The 21,631-nt window shown below is 38.9% G+C and overlaps 1 protein-coding gene across 1 annotated transcript in view; it reads left to right on the forward strand.

Annotated features, from left to right (window-relative positions):
* PEX7 (peroxisomal biogenesis factor 7) overlaps positions 1-18,783 on the forward strand; it is a 62,591-nt gene extending 43,808 nt beyond the window's left edge. Inside the window, exons 10-11 of the mRNA XM_017737260.1 lie at positions 4,466-4,565; positions 16,124-18,783. Of these exons, the coding sequence (XP_017592749.1) occupies positions 4,466-4,565; positions 16,124-16,192 (169 nt within the window). The 3' untranslated portion in view covers positions 16,193-18,783. The remainder of the gene's footprint in view (positions 1-4,465; positions 4,566-16,123) is intronic.
* Positions 18,784-21,631: the final 2,848 nt, after the last annotated feature.

Here is a 21,631-nt window from a genome sequence, read left to right on the forward strand (position 1 = left end):
TCAGCACTCTGTAATCTTAAATGTTACAGAAGCTTTATGGTTCACTGGTTTATAGTTCAACCAAACAGCTGCAAATCTTAGCTCAGATTACCAAACTGCCATGTAAGAGACAGGGGCTTTGTTTGTTTCAGGTAGTACAGCTAGTTTGGCACATAATCACAACTGGATATCTAAAAGAAAAAGTAGTAGGTTGAAAACAAAGTTAACAACACTTAGCTTCATCCTTTGCAAATAGTATAACGATTGAATGTGAGCACTGTAGTCAACCTACTGAAAAGAAACCTAGTTCACATGCCAGCTTCATACTGGGAGCTGAGAAAAAAAGGATGTTGATTCGAACTTGAGTTTTTACATACCTGGATGTAATGATTTTGATTTAATCCCTTTCCGGTAAATGCTTTGTTCAGACAAATTTTCTATACCATTTCCTTACTCTTTGGAAGAGCTCAGAAAAAATGTAGGCTAATTAAAGAGCAGATTGAACACAAATGAATCATTAAAATGGAAATACACAAAGTACTGTAACATTTCCAGAACTGCTTTAGGTCTGCATGCATATTCTTAAACGTTATCTCTGTCAGAATTCAGTTTGGAAGAACATCAGTGTCATCTTTCCTGGAATCACCATTTTGTATTTTTGGACTCTATAAAGAAGAAATCTTGGTGCATTAGTCACAGATGGTGCTCACCAAAATCTAAACAGAAGATCTGATAAATTGTAGAGCTTCATTAGGCTGGTATCAGGCCAGATCTTGAATCATATTCACAGAAGCTTGTCCCTAAGGCAAAAAGGCAATTTTTGTTAAAAGTTGTACTATACTGGACATCATCTCTGCAACACACTCTAAAATAAACCACTATCTCCAGCGCTCTATCACTAAGTTCAGTAACTTAGATCACAAAGAAATCTTACAGAATAGGGCTGATCATAAAATAAACTGGGTTTCACTTCAGTTAGTTATTCTTATTATCCTTGTATTCTTTTTCTCTTTTTTTTCTTCAAGGTGAAAAGGTGGGTGTTTGCTCATTTACTCTCTTTTTTTCTTATTTTCCCCAAATGGCCAATGCCCTTCTATACCCGAGTTGCTTCATAACGTTGATACTTCACTGGAACTGTAATGAAATAATCTCTTCAGAATATTAGTGGAAACAGATGTTCCCAGTTAATGCCTGAAGTAACATCGTTGCCCTAATTGGCCTGTATCCAACTACTTGTTGTAGCCCAACACTAAGCTCTACTCTGACAGTGGTGTTCCTAGTTTGCAGGAAGAGCTTTTACAAGTCAGCACAGGAATTAGAGACTAGGAGCAGGGTGGTGAATTGTGTGATACACATGCAGTAAACTAGCACTGAGTTCTTTGTTGCTCTTGAAAGGTTCTTGCCTTTCTACATCCACATGCTACTGTGACTTTTGCCTGCTGTGGTTGTGTGTGAAAGCTAGCATTAGTCGTTGTTGAGTGGGCTTTTATGGAAAGCAGCCTCTAAACAGCTGATTCACACCCACCTAAAAACACTATGTTTGAAGGCATCTAGTAACCTAAGAGCAGTAGTAAAGTTTTCATGAATAAATATTTATCATAAATATATTTTTCTTACCCAGAAGGACACAGACTTGAGGAGTTGTTCTTCGTGCTTCCATACATGCTTTTTCACACAATTGTTTCCTGAAGTAACTTTTGAACCTATTGAAAACTTAACTAGATTTGACAGGAAACTTGTAGTCTAAATTTACTAAGCTTCTACAAATTTAAGGGAAACGCATGAGCATGCAAGAGAGGGAAACCCCAAGTACTGCCTTAAGGAAGGTAAGAGACGTAGCATGAATTCACCACCTGTCTAATCTTCTTACTGATCTGCCAGCTCCTCATCATGCAGCAACAGGCTGCTGCAGTGCATTGTACAGACACTGGAACCTGAAATGATACGCTGCCTCTTTTTTCCCAGCCAGTGGGGAAGGTGCAGGGGCATTTGGTGAGGGTACAGTGGGGGTGAGGACAAGGCAGGACATATGCAGGACAAACTGTATTTGGGTTGGTGAAAGTGTTTTGGTAGGGGAGCAGAGGTCTTCGTGACACTGCTATGGGTGGTACAAAGTACAAAATCTATAGCATAACTGGCTTTTTCTCTTCTCATAATGTCTCATTTAGAATAAGCAGTCCACTTGCAATATATGTGCAGCTTATGAATTGCATGTCAGATACATGTAAAACAAACTGTAGAGAAATGAGGGAAAAGTTATACTTTTTAACAATTCCAGTGTTAAAAAGTTTAAGAAAATGCACTCATATAGGTTTTGGGGTGTCTCTGATCAGTGCAGATGTGACTGAAGTTGTGGCTTCATACATGATATGGGTAAAAGTAGCAGTTCTGAGTGACACACCTGTGATTGTACAGGCTGTACCAACCTGTAAGGGACCGTAAAAGCCCATGTGGTTGTCTGGGCCATTTTTTAGTTCATGCTGCTAATTGTGTGGATACACTTACAACTAAAGTAATGGAAGCACACCTATTTGTGCTGTGAATGCATCTTCGCTTTGCTGTATAGCCATCCTGCTGTGGTAAACAGTTTCTTAGAAAAATTGCATTGCCCTCTCAGTCTGCAGAATGTGATGGAAGTTGACTCTGAAGAAAACAGTGTTGTCACCATGGTGGTTTTGGAAGCTATGCTATAGACAGTGTTTCTCACTTTGGATTGCAAAGTTGTTATGAGAACCATCATTAATTTTTTTACTTAATTAACATCATTAATTAATCATAATTAATTAATTAATTAATGGTTCTCAGTCCTGAGACTGAACATTTTTTTGAGCTTTCACTAGTACTTATTTATATATTTTAAAAAGATACCAAAGCTTCCAGTCAGTCTGTTGAACTCTAACTAAGTTGCAGTACTCTTAACCTCTAAACTGGTTCTGACTTTTTACAGCATGACTTCATGCAACCACCATATCATCCTACTGTTTTTAAAATTGGTCAGAAAGTCTTTTTAAAGTTTTTATTCATGTAGATCTAAAGTTATCTTCTTTAGTTTTCGGTTATGAGCATCTGTCTTTCAAGAACTAGTAGAGAGCTAATGTGGTATGGAAGGTTAACACTATTACTTAAAACCAGCAAAATTTGTTTCCTTACCTTCTTATAAACAAATGTAGGAGGATGAAAATGCTGAGATGGTCTTTTGCTCCTCTGTCCTGCAAAATAGGTTGTTTATTTTAGATCTCAGGTACTAGGAAAAAATTAAGAGGATTGTTGCTATGGCATAGCCATTGTGCTGATACCACTCTCCTTGTTTATGAGGGAAATAGCATCTACATGTTAAACAAACTGACCCTGCTAACTCCAGTGTTTGCTATTTTACCTGAATTGGTTTGAACTTACAGTACTTCCAGTGTAGTTGGTCTGATAACGAGCTGTTCTTGTTAAGTATTGTCACTTTTCCCAATAAGAGCAAGGCAAAGAGACCTCTGTGATTGTTACAGAAGTAGTAAAGCGTATAATTGACCCCTGTGTGAAAATCTGGGCTGTAGAAAATTTGATTACACCTGACAGCCCACAAAATGTGCTGTGCTGTGCAGCCTGTGGACTTTTCTCAGCAGTATATACAACACAAGAAAGAGGAACAAACCTTTGTTTTGTGCCATCATATGGGGTGTTACCCTCTGAAGGTTCTGGGTTTGAATTGTTTTTTTCATGACTGAGGTGTCTTTTACCTATATTTTAATCCCAACTACTCTTACATCTCTCATACTTGCTGTTAATTGCATGAATGGACACTGCATCTATTGGGACAGTAGCTGGGAGAAGTAGAGGACCTCAGAATTGTTATTTTCTAAGTATTTTTTATCAATCGAGGCTCAAAACAAAAATTGCTTTAAAAATATGGACTAGTGGAATTAACTGTGTAATGTAGCTGATCTATGTAGTACAAATTTGTTACTAAATTATAATATTAAATTCTGTTTTCCAGGAACACAGTCTCAAATTTGAGAATGTGCATGACTGAGATCTCTAAATGAATGTGTAACTTTTATTTAAATAAAGACCACATAGTTAATGATACCAAAACCAGAGAAAAATCATAAATTGTGCTAATATCTTTCAGGGATAAAATTCCCCAGCCATCAAGAAATATAGCAAGAGTATTCTAACCTACATTTTTTATCCTCTTTTAATAATGTCCCAACGACTGCTCCTTGGTGCCAACTTTGATCTCAGTTTCTGCAACAGGACACAAAGATGACTTTGCCCAGTGGGGTTTAATTTATGCAAATCAGCAGATGGCTTTGCAGGAGTATGATTTGTTATGTTTCCTAAGTGGATGAGTTTGCTTTTTTAAATACCCTGGCAGCGACAGATTTGTCAATATCTTGCATTATATTTTTGAAATGGCCTTTCAATTACTTTAACTGTGGTTTGTTTGATTTTTTTTTTTTTCTTCTCTTTCTCTCCCTCCTTTATCTCTCTATAGATTCTGGGACTTTTCCAAGACTAATCCTTTGCTGGAAACAGTTGAGCATCATACTGAATTTACATGTGGTCTGGATTTAAGTCTCCACAACCGTGGTCAGGTAAGAGCTGGAATGAATTTACTTTTCACTTGCCTGTTACAGCTACTGTGGTCATGGCTGGGCTGCAGGACTCAGACCCTGAATAAGTCACCCTATTGCAGTAAGCTTCTGGAAGTGAATCTGGCTGAATGCTTATTAAATAAACCTCATTTCAGGTCCATTTTTATTTGTAAAGCAGTTCCTTGCACTGGGTAGGACAGGAGGGCGGGACAGACAAGATTGTAAAATTAGATAACTGAAAGCCACAGTGAGCTCTGGGAAAATGAAGTCTTTTGTTTTGGAAGGAAGAGTAGTAGAGAAGAGTCTAGAATGCTAAGCTGAGATCCAGAGCTTTCTTCCATCTGCTTAAGTTGTCAAGTTAAATATTGGTAGTGTCACACATGATGCCTATACCTGGTTTGGCATACTGTTTGGAGGACTAGGGGAGGCTTAATCTGTGGCTGAAATTTAAACCCCTCAGCTATTCATGTGAATAAGTAGAACCTGTTTTATCAGTGGCACTTATTTATGTACTAGTTCTGTAAGGATTCCCCTCTCCTTCTGTTGCTACAGTTGTTTTTATTTTGTAAACAGAGGATTTTTAAATTTTTTTGTAATACGAAGTGTTTTTTTCAAACAAGAAACTCTGAAAAACTGAAGTTAATTATTTGCTTTAACATGAGAAAGCCTTTAGTTTTCACACAAAAATTACTGTAATTGTATTAACTGGTCCTAATGCACTATTTAATGTGCCAGAGATATAATTTGTATCTAGATTCTTCTCAAATTCACAATAAAATGAATTTTTTACCCCAGATAAAAATTGTAACATCTGCATTCCAGTTCTGTTTGGACAAAGCAAATTAAAACCGTTGCAATTTCTGCTGGTAAAAGGACACAGGAGAAAGGTGTAAGTTTGGCAAAATACTTAGCTTACTTCATGTGGAACCATTCCAGCCAAATGATAGCTTGATGGGTTTTCTACCTGGTTGGTTTTTCCTTAAATTCTGTTGCTTCAGTGGTGCTGCAATAACTGCTCGCAAGGTCGTGCTGTGAACCACATAGGGGAATTTGTAAGGCTGAAAAAAAGCTTTCAAGGTTCAGATTGTTTTTTATCAGTGCAAGGCAAGAATACATAAAGGCCAGTTGCTGGGGTTGGAAACTTCATCCCAAGTGATTGCACAGATATGATTTTGTCTGCACTGGGTCCAGAGGGAGCAGCAAGCATAGCGTAGCATTTAGGGCTTCAGTCCCACAGCAGTGCACGTGCTGAGCCCAGCTCAGCTTTCCATGAAGCTGATAGGGGTTTTGCATTTGATCTGAATGAAGAGAGAAGATTTTTTTTCTTTCATTTTGTATTGAGAATGTGATTATTTTGAGTATAAGCCCATTGCTTCATGGTAGATAATGAATTGAAAGAAAATTCATGTGCATGCTGCACATGCACTTGTATGTTGAAAAAAAGGAAAATGATGGTGTGCATACCCATCAACATTAGGACATTTGTGCATTCAGGTATCTTTTTTTCCACGCAGAAATTCTACAAGTCTGATGTTGGACTTAGTGCACGAATCTGTAAATCTAGGGTACATATCCATATTTACTGTGTGCCAATGTGCGTTCCAGACAGAAGTTTGGCATTTGCAACAGCTTTGATATTCCTCTGGTTTTTTCCATTGAGTTGATTTAATGTATTGTGAGGGTTGGATATCACAGCAATGCAAAATGTGAATGTTGTTTTTTTTAAAAGAAGTTTAAAAACCTGTGATAAAATTAAACTCTCACTAAGTTAAAGAGTGAACACAAGGGAAACATAACCCCCATTTTCAAAGGAAGACCCATGAAACACCACCTTGAGTACTTTGATCAGCTCTGAATAGGACATGGATGTGTTGGAATGAGTCCAGAGAAAGGCCATGAAGATGATCAGAGGGCTGAAGCATCTCTCATATAAAGACAGGCTGAGAGAGTTGGGGTTGTTCAGCCTGGAGAAGACAAGGCTCCAGGGAGACCTTGTAGCAGCCTTCCAGTACCTAAAGGGATCCTCCAAGAGAGCTGAAGGGGAACTTTTTACAAGAACATGTAGTGATAGGACAAGGGGTAATGGCTTCAAACTGAGAGATCATTGAGTTAGGTAGGTATAAGGAAAAAATTCTTTACTGTGAGGGTGATGAGACACTGGAACAGCTTACCCAGAGTTGTGGATGGAAGCATTCAAGGCCAGGCTGAAAGGGACTTTGGATAACCTCATCTAGTGAAAGGTGTCTGGGTGCATGTCAGGGGGGTTAGAACTAGATAATCTTTAAGGTCCCTTCCAGCCCAAACCATTCTATGATTCTATGAACACCTGCTGAATAGTTGCTTCCAGTATGAGCCCTTGGAGTCTTTCCCTGGCTTCTGCATCCATCCGACACAGATTATTTGCTTAAATTTTATGCTGCTGTTCCCAACATGTAGGTTGCCTTTATGTCTGTTCTTTATCAATCTGATGATGAGCTCCATTATTTGTTTTCTTCATGTATTTGCATTATTTGTGATTTTCACTGTGTGCTTTATAAGGAGTTACGACTTGAGATTTGAACTGCTTCTCTCCTCGAGGGAGAAAGAGAAGGATCCAGGGAGAATGCAGGGTATTTTATTTATAATGGACAAGCTATTCATTTATACTCAAATTAAGTACCATTCTGGTCATTAACCTTTGCTTTCATTCTTAATGATATTTTTTGTTGTCTAGACAGACTATGTTTTCTTTGGCTTTGCACAATGAACTTCAGCATTTTTCAAGTATTTTTTACATGTCAAGGAAAAAATTATCTGCACTACTGAAAGTGTTCAGAATAGATACTGTGATTAAGTAGCTAGTAATCTAGGAATTACAAGACATTCCTGTGGAGCTGACTGAGCTTTGCACAGAACCCACAGGCAGAGAGTAGGTACATGCAGACAGGCTGGTTCTTGTATTAAGGGAGGCAACATGTGGAGAGAAATCTGATCATAAGGAATGTGAAGACACCCACTAGTATTTGCTAGATGAAAAAAAGCCTCCTTCGTGCTTAATTAAATATTCTAGTATCTATTTTGGATTATCTGCCTCTATGTAAAGTAGGTGTTTTTTGAAAGCTTTGAATTTTAAAAATCAGATGTTTGCTTTGAGGTTTTTTTCCCCACCATAATGTTAGTGCTAGGTTCATCGAAGTTTGAGACAACAAACAAACTTTCAGATGCATAGAAAAATGTGTATTTTTCAGTGCAAAGCATTAACAGAAATGATCATCATTATATTCAGGGTATTTCTCTGTTAAACTGCAAGTGCTGATGTGAGAGTTTGCCAGGCATGTTTTCCAGGAGAAAATACAACCAACTCCAGCTTTCAGCCAAAGTAGCCTGGGCACACATGAGAACAGTGACAAGACTGTAAGCACCAAAAATCTTTTAAATTTGTGATGATGTGTAATATTAAGAACTGACCAAATCTGTTTACCCTGTCAGCCAAATTAAGAGTATGCAGTTTTTTAAACCAGGTAGTTCTTCCCGAAGTTTAGGGATAAGAAAAACAACTAAACTTTGCTTCCTTGTATACACACTAGATAAACATAGGATGTGTGTAGGGATTAAAATTGGTAATCAGCTATAAAGTATTCCTTGCTTGGGGCTCGTGATGCTAGACCACATAGTGGAGTTGTGCTCTGTAGCTCACTGGATTTCTTACTGCTCTCCTGATATTTACTGTGAATGTTCTAATGAATAAAAATGTAATACTCCTTTAAGACATCTCTTCCTGGGATTTTGCTGTGTTTACATGCATGTTTACATGCTGTAGGTAACTTCCTTTGATATTACTTCTGCAGCTTTATTTAAAAACAGCCTTTTTCTTCTGTTGTAGGTTGAATGCCATATGGGAGTCATGAATTAATTTTAAATATCGTTAGGCAATCCATTAATGACACAGATAAAAAGTACAGATCCTGCAAACATTCCCTTCTTGTCTTGATTCTGAAATTATTTCCATAAGTATATAAAGAATAGAAAATACACATATATCATGAATTTCTTTAAATCGTGGACAAAAAGATACCCAGCCCTTTCTGTTGCAGTTCTAAAACTATTTTGCCTACCACAAATGTAAAAAAATCTGATGCTCTGAATTTCGTCTGAAAATCTTTTTTAGCTACATCTCGCATCTCTTCTGAACTATGTAAAGCAGCCAGTGGAATGTATAAATTACTGTTTTGCATTGATTCAGGCTTTCTGTTGTGCTGCTGAGAGCAGGATTAAGTATCTAATGGGAACAAGAGAGAAATCTTTCAATTTCTCTTACACTTCTGTGCTATGAACAATGGCATTCCTAAACTGCAAGGGTACGTGACTTTCAATGGGACTGATGGCAAGTGGTGTAGTGGCTGAGAGCACTTGGTATGTGAAAAGCACATGTAGACACCTGTGACGTGCCGGATCAGAACAGGACTCCACAGTGGACAGTGCTGAGGTGCTCCCTTTGGAAATGTTCAGCTCCAAATGAGTATGAACCTAGTGTCAGTTCTCTAGTTTAAAATCATCTGTTATCTGAGTGCATGCTGAAGTCTAGCTTTTAGAATAACTTGTGTACAGCACAAATAGTGATCACTTAGGATTTGCTTCTATTGTGATTGTGTGTGTTTGAATCATAATTACATTACATATGGGTCTGTGTAAATTGCTATTTCTGTCAACAAGTTTGGGTAGGGTTTTTTTGTTTGTTTGGTTGGTTTGGTTTGTTTGTTTTTTTTCCTCTAATCCTCTGGCTGCACCTCCTTTTTTTCCCAATTCTCCTTCCCATCCCACCTGATGGGGTCGGGGTGAGTGAGCAGCAGCGTGGTACTCAGTCGCTGGTGGGGATTAAACCATGACACACACAACACCCCATATAATGGAGACAGTGATGGTACCAGTGTGGTACCCGTGGCTCTTGTGCTCTCTGTTACACTTGGCCTTGTGATTCGGCTTTCCTGAACCTCCACTCTCTGCTTTCTAAAGCTGTGGTGTGTCACCACAGTCTTCTCCTTCCTTGTACCTTCCTTCTCCTTCCTGAACCGCAGTCTTCTCCTTCCTTGTACCTGGCCAGGGGTAGTTTGAGCTGAGAGGGGATGCCTGCATCAGCCTGTTGATCAGGTGAAACCGATGGTATCCTGCATCACTAAAATTTCAAAGGCTGTAATGTCTTACTAGTAGGAGGGAGGCCGTAGCCAAACTGTGTACACTTGAGCTTCATGCCCTGAAGGGAACTTGAAATCTAGTTCTAAATTCCTCCAGCTTTATGGAGTAATTTTTGTTCATTGTCAAGTTTTGGTGTGCAGGTTTGTTCTGCTCCTTGTTTTCTTTGTGCAGCTTTTGCAGTGTGCTCCATTAGCTGTGACAACACACAAAGCAGAAGGGACAGGAGGGGCTGCAGAAATTGGCTTAACCAGTATAGCCAAATATAAATGCAGATGGTGTCTTTAGTAAGGCTGTTTGGCTATGTATTTTGCTGTTCATTTAAATTAATTGCGGACACTCAAGAGGCCCAGGAATGTTGATTGTTCCATATAAAAGTGGAGTTAGTTACATCTTGTGGAAATGTACAGAAAAAAAGACTTTCTCTGCTTTTTTCTTTTGATGGCTTGCTCTTCTCTGTTACACTTAATTACAAGGACCTGATAGCTTCCACCCAGCTGTTGTGGCTATCCCACTGCTATAATTATAACACTATTTGTACTTCACTCTAGTGTCTCCTTATGCTCCTTCTCTAGGATGCTGCTAAAGTTACGCAGTTTCTTTGATTCTTTGAGATAAAAAGAACCTACTTACCTAATTCCAGAGTGCATTTTTTCCAGAAAATACCAGATTTCACCAGCTGCAAGTGCTAAACCAATCTGAACACCTTATTGAGTTGGAGGGGCTAAAAGAAGGTGATATTTCTTACTGGTGCTTCCGGTATGTCTTTCCCAAACTGTGAAAATTAAACTTCCACTGTGTAAGTCAAAGCTAGCCACTCATGAGTAATGGTCACTCTGCATTATCAGCAAAAGTGTCTTGGTGTTTGGAAAGGTTTCTGTCAGGCACCACAGTTCTGTAAAAGCTTCAAGTGTATGGAGAGGAAAATCAATTTTGATACTGAAGTACTGGGAAGGGTGGGAGGCAGTAGTTTCTTACTCAGTAAATGTGTTGCTTGTGCACTGTATTTGGTGCAGTGGCTTACGAATACTTGCTACTTCTGTGAGCCCTATCTTTTAGTCAGTGTAGTGGAATATGTTTCTCTCCTGCATGACCAATAAATGTTTGAGAAGTCCCAGTGAATTGCCCTAGTGAAGCTCATAGTAAGACAACAGGATTTTGCAGCTGTTACTGTTTGGCTTATGGTTGTTCGTGATTACATCCCAAAAGGAAGGAACTTCACTCTGAGCTGAAGGATGGAAGATTGGATAGGGTCACTGGAAAACACAGTTTTCACTGCTGTAAATTGACTGCATTTGGGGTCACCAAGGTCAGTATCAGCACAGAAAGGCATTTTGCAGTTCCAGTGTATCTTGTACAGAACTTAAAATTGACTTACCAGTTAAGCCAGTTCTTGAAAGACCGAGGTGATGTCTTTCTCCTAATTTTTAGAGGATGGAGGAATTGGTAGAAAATCTGTGGAGATTTCAAGGACTTTTCTCTAACCTGCAACTCACATCTCTGTTTCCTTTACAACTTACAACTTATTTTACTGAAATGCACACTTGGAAGACTTGCATTTAGAAATGTGTGGCATGACTTCCAAGTCATCTTCCCATTGCCCATGTCAGAGCAACAGAACAAATGTTCAGACAGCTCTCTGCTTCTTAGGTCAGTTGTTTGTGACATATCTTTGCAATATGAAAAATAATACCCCTGAAGTCTTTTACCTTTTTTTTTCCTTAAGAAAGAAATGAATTTTTTAAGCAGTATTTGGAACATCTGTTTCTGATAACTCTAGTTTGAACCTAGATCTTTATAAGAAGTTCTGCTCTGGGGTTTGTTTCATTATTTCCAGTGTCTTTACTGGAAATAATAATTAAATCAAGGTGGGTTTTTTTTGAAAGTAGATTTAAAATAATATTGGTGTTGCTGCAAATTGAAAATAGAAAGTTTTATTTGCAAATAAAACTTCCACTCCTGTGTAAAGGTTGCATCGTGCAGTTCACTCTGGCAACTGCTAACCAAACAGGCCACAGAAGTGGTCTACATTTTCTAGAAGAAAATAGGTATTGAATTAATTTAAACTCATGCATGATCCATTATGCACTTGACCAGTTAGTTTCAATGTTCACCTGTGAAAATAATCTGATGACTAGCAAACCTGAGAGCTTGCTTTATCTTCACTTAATCTCCATCCCACATGCTTAGAGGATGTTCAGGATCCCTCAAAAATATGTAATGATGATATAAATAGACCATTAAATTATCTTTGAGGAGACACATAAGAAGCTAAAAGAGGAAGGGACACACAACTAATGGGAGTCAAGAACTGAATATTTTTTCTGCTGTCTCTTCTACAGAAAAAAAAAGACAGGTCTCATTTGAAAATGGGATGGGGAGAAGCTGAGAAATGAGTCTCTCTCAGGCACATTTATATATTATTATGTGATTCATTATGAGCACTCTGGAAGCTCAGTGGCACCAAGATAGTTCTGGAGATATTAATCTAAAGAGGGCTGTACTTTGTTATGGTTAAACCCTTTCATAAAGGGTAATTGAACTCATAAGTTTTTAGTTGTTCTTTTGAATATATTTAATCTTGATTAGGGCTTGCAGATTTATTGTGCCTTCAAGTACCGAATAAAAAAGTTAGTAGCTAACTTGGGAGTTTTTTCTTGTTCTCTTGCTTCTTCTGAACAGTAAAGAGGCAGAATGTCATGCAGGTAATTGCACTAGACTGAATGGATTGCCCTCGGGTGCTGGAAAAGGTCTAAGTCTATTGCAAGGCAAAATGATTGTGATGAATGGGAAACAGAGGGCCTGTCAAGGGAGTAAATCAGTTAGTGAGTCAATGGAAATGGCTCTGATAAGTGAATGGATGTCAGTATTAAATCAGTTGGTGGAAAACATTGTTACACTCTGGGACTAGGATAAACATTTCAATAAAATACAGGATAGATGTTTCAGTTGAGTTGAACTATGATTTTCTAGTCAAGCAATTAGCTTTCTAGATTATTGCAGTTTTTTGTTTGTTTGCTTGCTTTTTGGCTTTACTTGAAGAGAAATACAGTGATCCCCACTTCTTGTGCTTGCTTTTGTATCTTTGCTGGCAGATAAATTGGCATGATATTTATTCTGCAGTAGTAACAGTATAGTACCTTTAGTGTGTATGCTAGTACCACAACTTTGCTACTGAAATAAAAGCATTAAAGGCAAGTAATAAATGTCATTTTGTTAGACTGCCTTTGTTCCATGTAGCTTTAGTTGCAATGAAAATTACCAGGCTTAGAATGCTTCTTCTATGTGCGTTATTTCTTGATGTAGTTTACCAGTCAGTGCAACAGAAAATATTCTTGTTTTACAGTTAGGCTCTAGTTATTCTCCTTTTCTCTGCATAGTTAATAGTTAAAAGTTGCTATGGTAAAACTGCATTATGCAGTTACAAGAGTATTCATAAATGATAACAGAAGTTGCATGACATACAAAAATATGCCATGGAAAGGAGTCAATATTATAAGGATATTGCAATTTATACAGTTCTTCGCAACTGAAATAAACTATCCTCTATTCTACTGGCATGTCAGTTAAAAAAAGAAGAAAAAAATCACGCACCCACTAAAAACTGAAATGAGTGAGATTTGTTTGAATCTCAGAGTAAAATTTGTCCCCAGTACAGCAGACAATTTTTACAGGAGGACAAACTTCCATCCCTTCATGTTCCTAATGGCAGGGACTTTTATCAGGTATGCAAATAAAGCGTGAGTCCATTTTCTGTTTTCCTTTGTCTTCATCCCACCACAGGAGGATTTTCTCCACCTGTCAGTAACATCATCTCATTAATCAAGATACAAACTTGAGGATCTTACACTTTTTTGTATGCTGTATTTATTTGCTGTGGTGTGCTGGATGAGCCCTCATCCCAACAAAATTTCTACTTCTGTTTTAATATTTAAATTAAGTAACATTTAGTTTATTTAAAAAAAGGCTAAAGAGCTTTAAAGTATGTATTACAAATGGTCATATGTCACATGAGAACTGATATTTCTAAATACTTTTAAAGCATTTATATTTAATATCCCACATTCCCCTCTTCTGGGGGAAGGCACATAACTGTCATAAGACCACTGTATAAGACAGGTCACAAGATAAAATGCAAAGTGCAAGGAGAAGACATTTTGTAAACTGATGCAGCTGCTGCATGAACAGGTCCTTCTCTTTATCTTAGGATTCATCTTAGTCGTTTGTATTTGAGGCCGTGACAATCTCTGAGCTACTGCAAAGGGGCACGTGGCACTCTCCATCAGTGAATGCTGGCTGCTGCACTCTTAGATTACAGTTGCCCCCTTTCTCTGGCAGTCTTGGCTGTATTTTGGAGAAAGTATGGAGAAATGGAAATGCTATTTCATTTTTTAATGTTCTTCATGCTGCAGTGTCCCAGTTTCCTATAGATACCCCTTTGCTGTACTTTGCATGTGTATTTTTCATCATGGTTTCTGATATCAGTATTCCATTATAGACTTCCTGCTGCACAGGAGAACTTGATTGACTGTTACTTACTGTAGCTTTTGTTTTCCTCTTGTTGGCTGGCTATGTTTTCTCCTTTCATGTGGTATCATTAAATCAGTGAGTTGGGCATCTTATCGCAAGTGATCCTATTCAACTCTTTTAATATCCCCTGTTTATTTTTAGTGTTGCTAGATTAAATGGTTCTATAACTATATTTGTTCAGAGGCGGTTTCAGGGATGCTAATTACATTGATAACAGGTGGGAATTCCCTTGGGATTTTTTCCAAATGTTATTTCTGTTTCTTGTTTCTTTACAAAAGTAGAAAGTATTGCCTATAGAACACTGATCTATAGCTGTGGAGAATAGTAAAAAACCTGAAGTTTATGTGATTGCCAGTTTCTACACAGCATTTAGTGGAAAACGCAAATTTTCTTTTTGGTATGATTTGGGAGACTGCAATGCAGCAGAACATTATGCTACAGAAAGCTCTATTATGTCGTATGAATAGACAGACATATTGTCAAGAGTTTTTTTGACACATTTAGATGTATATGGAAAGCACTTCAAATAACTAAGCAGAACCAGCTAAGGAAGCAATAAAAATGAATAATAGTGCAGTATAGTAAACACAAAATGGGCTAATTATAGTCTGAAATCAAATACTGTCATTGGATTTCCAAATTTTTAGTGTGCAGCTGTTCATTCTGGCTCTAGAAGAGAACAGGAATTGTAGTCTGCAGCAGAAGGAAGCTTGTTGTGCAGAGGATCCAATACTGTATCTTTTGTGATCCCAACTGGAAATGACATTGTAAAGATAATGCAATATAGATTCAGCCAGATTTACTGGCATTTATTTGTGGACCTCATCAGCTTTTTCTCTTTAGCTCTCCTCTTTCTTCTTCTGTTTGCCTTAGTTCTTGCCTCCCACAATACTTTGTGAATATATATGATAGGTCATCTTCTTGAGTAATTGTCAGTGTGGTTAACCCTTTCACTTTGTTACAGACTCTAAAGGGCATTTTGAATTAATTTTCAAACCTAAAGCATTCTGTAGTCTTTTTCCTTGTATTCTTGTTATTTGTTAAAATCTTTTAACACTATAGACTTAGGTTAACCTTCTGGTTTTCTGGTTTAAAGTTCAAGCCTTCATCTAGGATAGAGCTTGGGACATTGAATTCAAAAAAGTTTCAGTTATACTCGAATCAGTCTCTGTGTTTATAATATGCCTTTGCCACAAGTGGCACCACTTCTTATCGGACTAGTGGGGTCTAGGTAGTCCTTGAAGCAACGCTACAGCCCCCAGATCTCAATGCTCAGCAAATACACATCTCTCTTCTCAACAATAGACAGTGATCTTGTAGCTTATCAAGTGTGAGACTGAAATTCTGGCTTAATTCTTCAGGAAACCTCCTGTATAATTTTGTTCAACATTTATGGTTTTCCATTCCTCAGCACTAGATGTTAGGAAAATGTCTATAACAAATTTCTGTACCTGCAAGTGTAAGAAAGTTGTTCAGATCTGGTCATGAAGTGTTTCGGTATTATGGTAAAAAGATCCTGAGACTCTATAAAGAGAATAAACATGACGAGGTCTGGACTTCTGTGTCCCCTTCCTTAATTTAATTTTCAGTTATATTCTTTTGCCTATTTTGAATAGGCAAAACCCAAAGGTTTCCCTGCTTCCCTCATGGGGAGTATGAAAAATAGGAGGTTGTTAATTTTCATGTTTCTCAGTAAAGTTTAAAAAAAACCAAACCAAAACCAATTTCATTATTGCATAATTTTGAAGCACTGTCAGAGTACTAACTGGTATTAAATCCACAATATGTGTTAAGTTCCCTGTGGTTTTTGTAAAAATGACACTTGTGAAGGATCTAAATAGATTCTGTTTGCTTTATAGGTGGTGGACTGTGCTTGGGACGAACTAGTCAAGATCTATACTCCATCATGTCTGGCAGTTCCTGTTTAGAAGAGAAGATGATCTGACACATCAGGAACCTTTCTCTCTTCCCCTACAACCAGACTTGTGCTAAAGTGTCAACAGTGTCACTAATCTCAGTGTCTCTTTATAAGTAAAACTGCTTGAATGGAGTGTTGTGCACTTGAACACGTGGAGCCTTTTGGGCTTGGTTTACTGTACTTGAACTAGCAAAATGTTCCACAGCTGCTCAATGGCTGAAGAGTGGCGTAGCAGATATCAGTGCTGTCTTCAGAGTTGAATCACCAACACGAGTTTGTGATCTGTCTGGCTAATAATGAGAGCAGAGGCCTGAGTCTTCTTGTTCCTTATAAAGATTAAAAGTAACTGGCAGTGTATTTTGATGTAATGTCACTGTAGAAAAGAAAAGAAAGGAAAGGAAGAGAAAATAAAGGCTTTTTACTGTAAAGTACTGTAATGTCAACTGAAGTTTGTATCACCAGGATGCATTTATATGTTTTGCTGTGAGTCACGTTGCATTATTTTCTTTTGCAATATGATGAATACTCTTGATCGACAGTAAATGTCATAGTTAATAGCCAGCTAATATGTTTGACCTTTTTGATTGCCGCTTCACAAAGATATTAAAGATTATTTTCATATCTTTTTCCTTTAGAGCTCTTTGAGTAAAACAGTTGATGAAGTTATGTAGAAAGACACTCTGATAATAGAGAAAATGGTTATGGAAAAATGAAATATACACAAAACTAATTGGTTCACAATCCCCAAGATTTAGAGATAGGGCAACCATCTCTTCTATTAGACTTGTCTTCTATTTTCACTTAAAAAGTTTTTCCAAGAAATAGAAGAGGAATGTGGCCATATATCCAGTGTTTCTGGACCTCTGACAGCCTGGCCAAAGTGAGAACTGGTGTCCAGACCAGTTGAACATATATACATGCAGATTAATGGCATGATGTAAACGTAGCAGATCCAGCCACCATGGCCAAACTATTGCAGTTACTAGAATATGCACAACATGTTCTAGGTATGTTGAATACTTTGCATTCCCAGTTTGACCCCTCAGCCCACATGCTGGTACTTCCATCTAAGTTTTCTGGGGCAACTAGAGATGTTCACTTGTTATGTTTCTCCGGACACCTTTGAATAGTGTTTTAGGATCCAACTGTGATAGTACTGCAGCACTCATTGGTGTATGTTAGCCTTCTCTCCTGGTTTCCTGCTAGCCTTTTTTTTTTACCTTCTTAAAGCTGTCTCCCTTCTGCTGTTAACCCATCTCAACTATCATTACCATCGAAAGACTCTTTGCAGGTTGGGTCTTTGCAGATCTCTGGTCAGGTTTTCATAGTCTGCTATTAATAAATGCTCTACCCTTCTGGGTTGCAGCACTCATAGATCAACCAATAGCAGACACTGCTGGATCTGCTGGATGCTTTGAAGCAATGAAGGAAAGAATTCAGCTGAGCTAAGACCTCCAAGCTGCAAGGAAAGAATGATTGTTCTGTCTTGGAGAAAGAGCCAGGGAACTAACATGTTGCCACAGGGAGACATGCATATATTGATGTGGTGTATAGGGCAGGACAGGAAGAAACTTTCTTCTACAACATGATAATTTGGATCCCAATAGGATCTTGTATTTTTCGTGGTCAATGCAAACTGCCCACAGATTGATGTCCTTTTGAGCTGCATTAATAACAAAAAAAAGATTTTATCTTTTTTTATGACAGTGTGCTGTACCAAATCCCAAACATTTACTGCACTTTAATTCTGTGTGCTGAGGAATAATGTAGAATAAAGCTGTGCTGCATGCAGCTTTCAGCAGTACCATGGGCCATGAAATCTAATTTTAGGCATTAAAATTGATTATTTCAACTTCAATAGTTCCTCCACTCCTGTTTTATCTCCCTCTTCTGCTTCGATTACAAGTTACTTGTCTAAGTGGAACATTTTGGTGGCAGGTGTGTATTTTATATGCCCATTTCTGGGGGGACACAGGGAGTGGGATATTCCAGAATGCTGCCATAGCCTATCAGTTGGAAGGGCAAGTTTAGAAAACCTAGCGCAGGGGGAAAAATTAGGAATTCTGAACATGCACACTCAGCACATGGGTTAAATCTTCCCTCAACTGCCTTCTCTCCCCTCATGTCCTGGTTAGCTTCAGTGCTGAGGGTTGCTGTATCCGGATTTAATTCTCTTGAAAGATGAGCACATCCAGAAGATGCACATAGTAAATAAAAACTGTGGCCTTTAATCTTCCTGTGTGATCTTTAAATGATGAGAATGTGCTGTAATATTTCTGCACTGTAACAAAAGAAACAATTTGGCAATAGTTGTTGCTGATTCTTAATTCTCAGGGAATATTTGCTATAGTTGTTTTGAAGAAATACATCTTATTTTATGACCAAAATACTAGCTTCCAATCTTTTTTTTTCGTTTAGTGAAATGGTTAACAACAACAATCTAAAAGATGTAATGTGTTCTACTTTCAAACTTGCTCCTGTGAAAGATTTTGTTTTATTGAAGTCTGGATTTCTGTTTGGTTCAAGAAACATACTGATTAATCAAGTTCTAAAGGCGTGGATTGTTGTTCTGTAATGCTATTAAATTAATTGCACACGGTATCTTTGGCTATACTCTTGTGTTCACTTTCCCAGTTAAGAAATGTTGTTCAAAAAGTAAATGCAGTGAAAGATACTGCGAGTATTTTCTAAGAAGAGTATCATAATCATGGTTTATTTCATGTATGAATACTGGGTGATGGTCACATTTTTACCCTGTACCAGTAAAGACCATACTTTATGCAACTTTTCCTAGCTGTGTGTCCCACCAGATCTTCATTTTCATAAAGGAAAGCTATTTTAAATTATTCTTTGTATCTGCTTGTGCAGAGTATGTGTCAGTGATGAAGTGATCTCTTTCTTCTAGCCAAGTACAGGGCTGGCCTCAAATTTTGCTGTGTAAGCAGAGTGTACTGTGCCTTTCAGTAGTACTGCTCAGCTGTGCTCAGGGTCATGGGATGGGGAATGGATACAACTCTGCACAATTCTTCCCTGATAAACCTCATGGTTGCATTAGACTCTAATTAAAGCAAATTTTCCATTACACTTTTTATGGAGATCTTTACCATTTTCATCCAAGAAGCCATTATAAAAAAACTATGCCCTTAGGAAGACGCCAATTTGCTGCAGATTTTTTTTCCTCTCACCCGTGTCATTGTACCTAGGTTAAATGCAGAACTAAGCATAATTTCCATCAAAGGATGAGAGTTAAGGTGTCATAATCATCTCATAAGGGTAAGGAACCACAGAGCCATTCATTGCTATGATCTGTGCCCCACTGCCAGGCCAAAACTCTTCAATAGAGTCAACATATGAACTGAGCAGCCACTGTTCCCTCTGGACACATGAACAGCCAGTGGGGGGGAAGTACCTGCACTGCAGTGTCACCTCTGATGATGGTTCCATGTCGCTTTATTCAATTCCTCCCCAGTGAAGAGCAGAACACTTTTTCTGACTGTGGAGTGCTGGAGAGACAGTGGGAGACTAGTACTGAACCTGGCCTCGGTCCATGTTGAGAAAGGGGTGGTTTGGCAAGGGACAACAGCTTCCCCTCCACCCCCCTTTCCTGTCTATAGACAAGACTAAAATTAGGAGTACCATGAGAGATCTTGCAAGAGAAGCTGCCCTTACAGCACAGGTGAGTTCCAAAAGATAGGATTTGGTACTTGAACACTTGACTTTCCAAACTGGGTATTGGTGCAGCCTCTCCTTGAGTTCTCCATTCAGTTCTGGGCTCCACAAGGTAAGAAGGCTGTGAAGGTCCTTGAATGCATCCAGAAGCATACCTCAAAGCTGGTGAAAGGGCTGGAAGGCATGTCCTGTGAGGAGAGGCTGAGGGCTTTGGGCTTGTTTAGTTTGGAACAAAGCAGACTGAGGGGCAACGTCATCCCTATCCACTTGCCCTCCTCGGGAAACAGTAGAAAGTGAAGTGCTGATCTCTTCTCCTTGGGATTCAGTGATAAGATGCATGGGAATGGTTCGAAGATGCACCAGAGGAGGTTTAGACTGGACATTAGGAAACATTTCTTTACCAAGTAGGCATTCAAACACTGGAACAGGCTTCCTGGAGAGGTTGTCAATGTCCCAAGCTCGTCAGTGTTAAAGAGGCATTTGGAGAATGCCCTTAACAAAATGATTTAATTTTTGGTCAGCCCTGAATTGGTCGGGCACTTGGACTAGGATGATCATTCTACATTCCTTACAAGTGAAAGAGTCTATTAAAATTTTTATGTTTCTGGTACATTTGTTTCTCTGTTTCAGTCAGGGAAATATTTAGCCTCCAAAGCAGTTTTGCAGCCTGATACTCTGCAATGTCAGAGATTCACTTCTCTAGTGATAATTTCACTGCTGAGGTGACAAAATTGTTTCTGCCAGAGGATACACTCAGGCATAGTCCAAATTACTACAGTATTTCCAGAAAGCACAGTTTGATTTTTTTTCCATCTGCACTTACTTGGCAGAAGGAGTTTGGGTTTTTTCTCCCATATGCAAACACTGTCAAGGTGATCCACACGTTCCTTTAAACTGTGTTGCATGTGGGCTTGGGGTGAGTCCAAATAGAGGCTGATGTAAATGTATTGGCACATTTCTTCAGTGTGTTCTGCAGCCAGACTTGGTCTCCAGTACCTATGGTTTCCTTTCCTGCATTACCAGTTTTCATCTTCAGGCACTCATACTTAATGAGTACCTCATTTCGTTTTGAAAACCTTGCCCTGTCTCCTTTACCCTGCCTGTCCTGATGAGAGAAATTGAACATGTATGATGTTAAAAGAAGACTCAAGATTATAAGGCAGCTCTGAATAAAAGAATAAAAGTTTTTCCTTCCCTTGTCTTGTCTGACACTGCAGGAGACTGGTAGAGAGGACTGGTTGCCCGAGAGAACTGCTTTTGCTTTGCCTTTTACTTAGTCGATACGGTCTATTGCCCTCTCCTGTTAAAACCTTCCTCTGGAAAGCCGAGAGAAGCGATCAGCTGATTTAAACTTTACCAGGCTTTGAAACATCAATTTTGAAAGCTGCGTGGCTACCAGTTTTTAGTGACTTCTCAAGGCAAGTTCCTCTGCTAGAACCCGGTTCTCCCTGCTTTTCTTAACAGCGGTTCCCGTCTCTCTGCCGTTGGGAGCCTGAGAAGGGGCTGCCTTGGACGAGCCGGGGGCGGCCGGGTACCCGACGCTGCGACGCGGCGGGGCTGTGGGAGGGATGCTGCCGGAAGGCTCGATAGATGCTTCTTCCCGGGGGGCCGTAGACTTTTGGGGAGTAGGAAAAGCGGTACTCCCTGCTTGAGAACGCGCGGGCCTGCACTGATCTCCCCGCTCCGGGAGATACGGGCTTTCCCGCGGCTCTTCCACCTTATTTTCGGGCCGGTGGTACTCCGTCGCGGGCGCCCCGCGGCTCTCCCCCGCGTGGAAAGC

This window comes from Corvus brachyrhynchos, unplaced genomic scaffold (assembly GCF_000691975.1).
Source record: "Corvus brachyrhynchos isolate BGI_N302 unplaced genomic scaffold, ASM69197v1 scaffold6, whole genome shotgun sequence".
Lineage (NCBI taxonomy): Eukaryota > Metazoa > Chordata > Aves > Passeriformes > Corvidae > Corvus > Corvus brachyrhynchos.